The sequence below is a fragment of the Camelina sativa genome, chromosome 14, assembly GCF_000633955.1.
Source record: "Camelina sativa cultivar DH55 chromosome 14, Cs, whole genome shotgun sequence".
Taxonomy (NCBI): Eukaryota; Viridiplantae; Streptophyta; class Magnoliopsida; order Brassicales; family Brassicaceae; genus Camelina; species Camelina sativa.
Genome location: NC_025698.1, coordinates 18180436 through 18182838, shown reverse-complemented (window position 1 = coordinate 18182838; position 2403 = coordinate 18180436). Strand labels below are relative to the sequence as shown.

At 32.4% G+C, this 2403-nt stretch overlaps 1 protein-coding gene across 1 annotated transcript; it reads right to left on the bottom strand.

The window, feature by feature from the left end:
- Positions 669–1567, bottom strand: LOC104741878. Its single transcript, XM_010462803.2, has one exon. It carries the CDS (start codon positions 1479–1481, stop codon positions 876–878), a length of 606 nt encoding a protein of 201 aa, XP_010461105.1. The 5' UTR covers positions 1482–1567; the 3' UTR covers positions 669–875.

Sequence of the window (2403 nt, the reverse complement as noted above, 5' to 3'; positions counted from 1 at the left end):
AAAATTATAGTGTACAACCAAATATTGAGCAAGTCTTACCTTACATGACGTGAAGTAACTAAGAAAAGGTCAGAAAATTTCAGTAAATGAATTTTATTAATTAATAGTCTTTCTTTTCTTTTTTTTTTTGTGCAAAATTAATAGTCAATCATAAGATTAGATACTTTAGCTGGCCAAATCACTTTTGCTTCAAATAAAAATCTCCTTTTAACCCAATCTTTTTAACAACTAATGTTGACAAGCTATCAACATTTATATACAATACATCAACCCTCTGTCAAAATCTCCCTCAAATCACAAACATTATGAATATCTCGATAATCACTTAAGTTAATTATTAATTAAATTCTCTTTAAAAAAAATAAAAACACGAAAAATAAACAAAAATCCCAAACATGCTCCTAGTTCCTGAATACCATGCACAATATCCGCCGATAATATACTTTATTCTAAAACTATAATATTTCCAAGCTTTTGCAGTCAGAAAGTGACCCGATTTGCATATTTTAATTCAAAGCTAATAGCCTACTAATACGAAAATTATAGTACGGATTAGTATTAGTAGGGTTGCAGTTGCACTATCAAACGCCAAAATTTCTTGTAAACTCAAAGCATGTAGTAAGATTTAAATTTTAGTGTTGGATTTGTAAAAATAATCACAAAATGACTAAACATAAAACAATAAAACTTTGCGAAATAATATATATCTATAATACACAAATTATAAAGTTAAACAACAATCATAGCCAATTGACAAATTTAAAACAATTTTTCATGAACACTAATTTTGTTTTCCCCCGTTTTTTAATACAAGAGCTTAATAAACATAAGAAAATGATCAAACTACCCAATTTGCAAAACCAAACAAAAAATCTTCAACCTCTATACAATGGAGAACGTTGTTGAAATATCATCTTCGAGACTCTCGATTGCCGGAAAACCTTAATCGGACTCGGAAAATTCCAACCTTTACCCTTTCCCGTCGTCATCGCCGGCGAAAATCCCGATTCTCCGGCGACGGCAACGGATCTTGATTTTCTCATAACCGCCGGTTTAGTTGTATCTCCTCTGTTTCCCAATAAAATCCTCCAAAACGACGACGTTTTCTTACTCCTACCACGATCCAAACCGGAATCAATAACCGAATCCGGTATAATCGGAACCGCCATCGATTTCGACCTCCTAAACGCCGGTTCCCATTCAATCAAACTCGCCACTCGTCCTACCGAACCGACCCCGGAGGAGGAGAAGTTAAAACTGACGTCTCCGGCGAATAAAGAGAAAGAGGAGGAAGAAGAAGAAGACGACGGAGAGAACGACACGGCGGCGCGTGAGCTACACGAACAAGGGAGGTCTTGAGCACAATCTTGACAAAGAGAAGAGAGACGTTCGTGGAGACAAAACGGACAAACGCCTCCGCCGCTAAAATAACCGCGTTTCGAAAAGTGCTTAGGACATTGCGAGAAACCATCTTCGTCCATTGGTCTGAATATTTTATTTTCTTGCGTTTTTTTTTCTTTCTCTCTCTAAAGTTTTTGTAGAAAGAAGTGGAAGGAGAGTTCCAAAGACAAAGAGCTTTTATAAAGGCTTCTGCGTTTTTTTTGTTACGGCGTTTTGGTTGATTTAACTCATTTTTACTTTCTCTAATCTCTTTATTAACTTACAAGTGTCGCCGAATCATTAATTAGGCAGCTAATGATTAGTGAAACGCTGCGTTTTCTGGATAACAGATTTACGTTTTTATAATATTTATTGGAACCATTGAGTTCATTCACGTGTGGCATGACTTTTTTCTTAACATTATTAAATTACTTCTCTTTAATTCCTCCCTGGTGATTTATTATTATCAGAAACCGAACCAAATTGAATTTGAATCGAATTTTTTTGAAACAGTCTGAATTGAGTTTTTGTTTATATCCAAAATTTATGAAATATTTCGTTTTTTTTTTTGTTAGTATAATCGAAGAATTTCAGATTTAGATACAGAGGGTCGCTAATCGTGAAATATATTTGCAAGATTGACTATGATTAAAAAATCACAACGAAAATATTTAAACTACTTTTTAGTGTAGTCATACCAAACTATCTATAACAAATTTGTATCAGTAGTCTTTTCAATGCAAAAGTTTCTGTTAAAAAATAAAAATAGACCATAGATTTTGATTATAAATAGAGAATTTGTTAGAACTTATAATTATGAATAATTTTGTTCTTTACTAAAATTAACTTAGTTTTTTTAAATCATTGGATAATTTATTTGAACTGAATAAATTTTTGCATTTAATCGAAAAGAACTGGATAGTCACCTTTGAATTTAAAATTTCAAAAAGTATATTTGTCGATTGAAAAATATGGAAAAAAAACCCAAATGGATTCGAGAAGTCCACGAATCAAAATATTTGA

What these genes read in the sequence shown, in the direction of transcription:
- LOC104741878 (XM_010462803.2), bottom strand. Translation starts at nt 1,481, where the DNA reads ATGGACGAAGATGGTTTCTCGCAATGTCCTAAGCACTTTTCGAAACGC.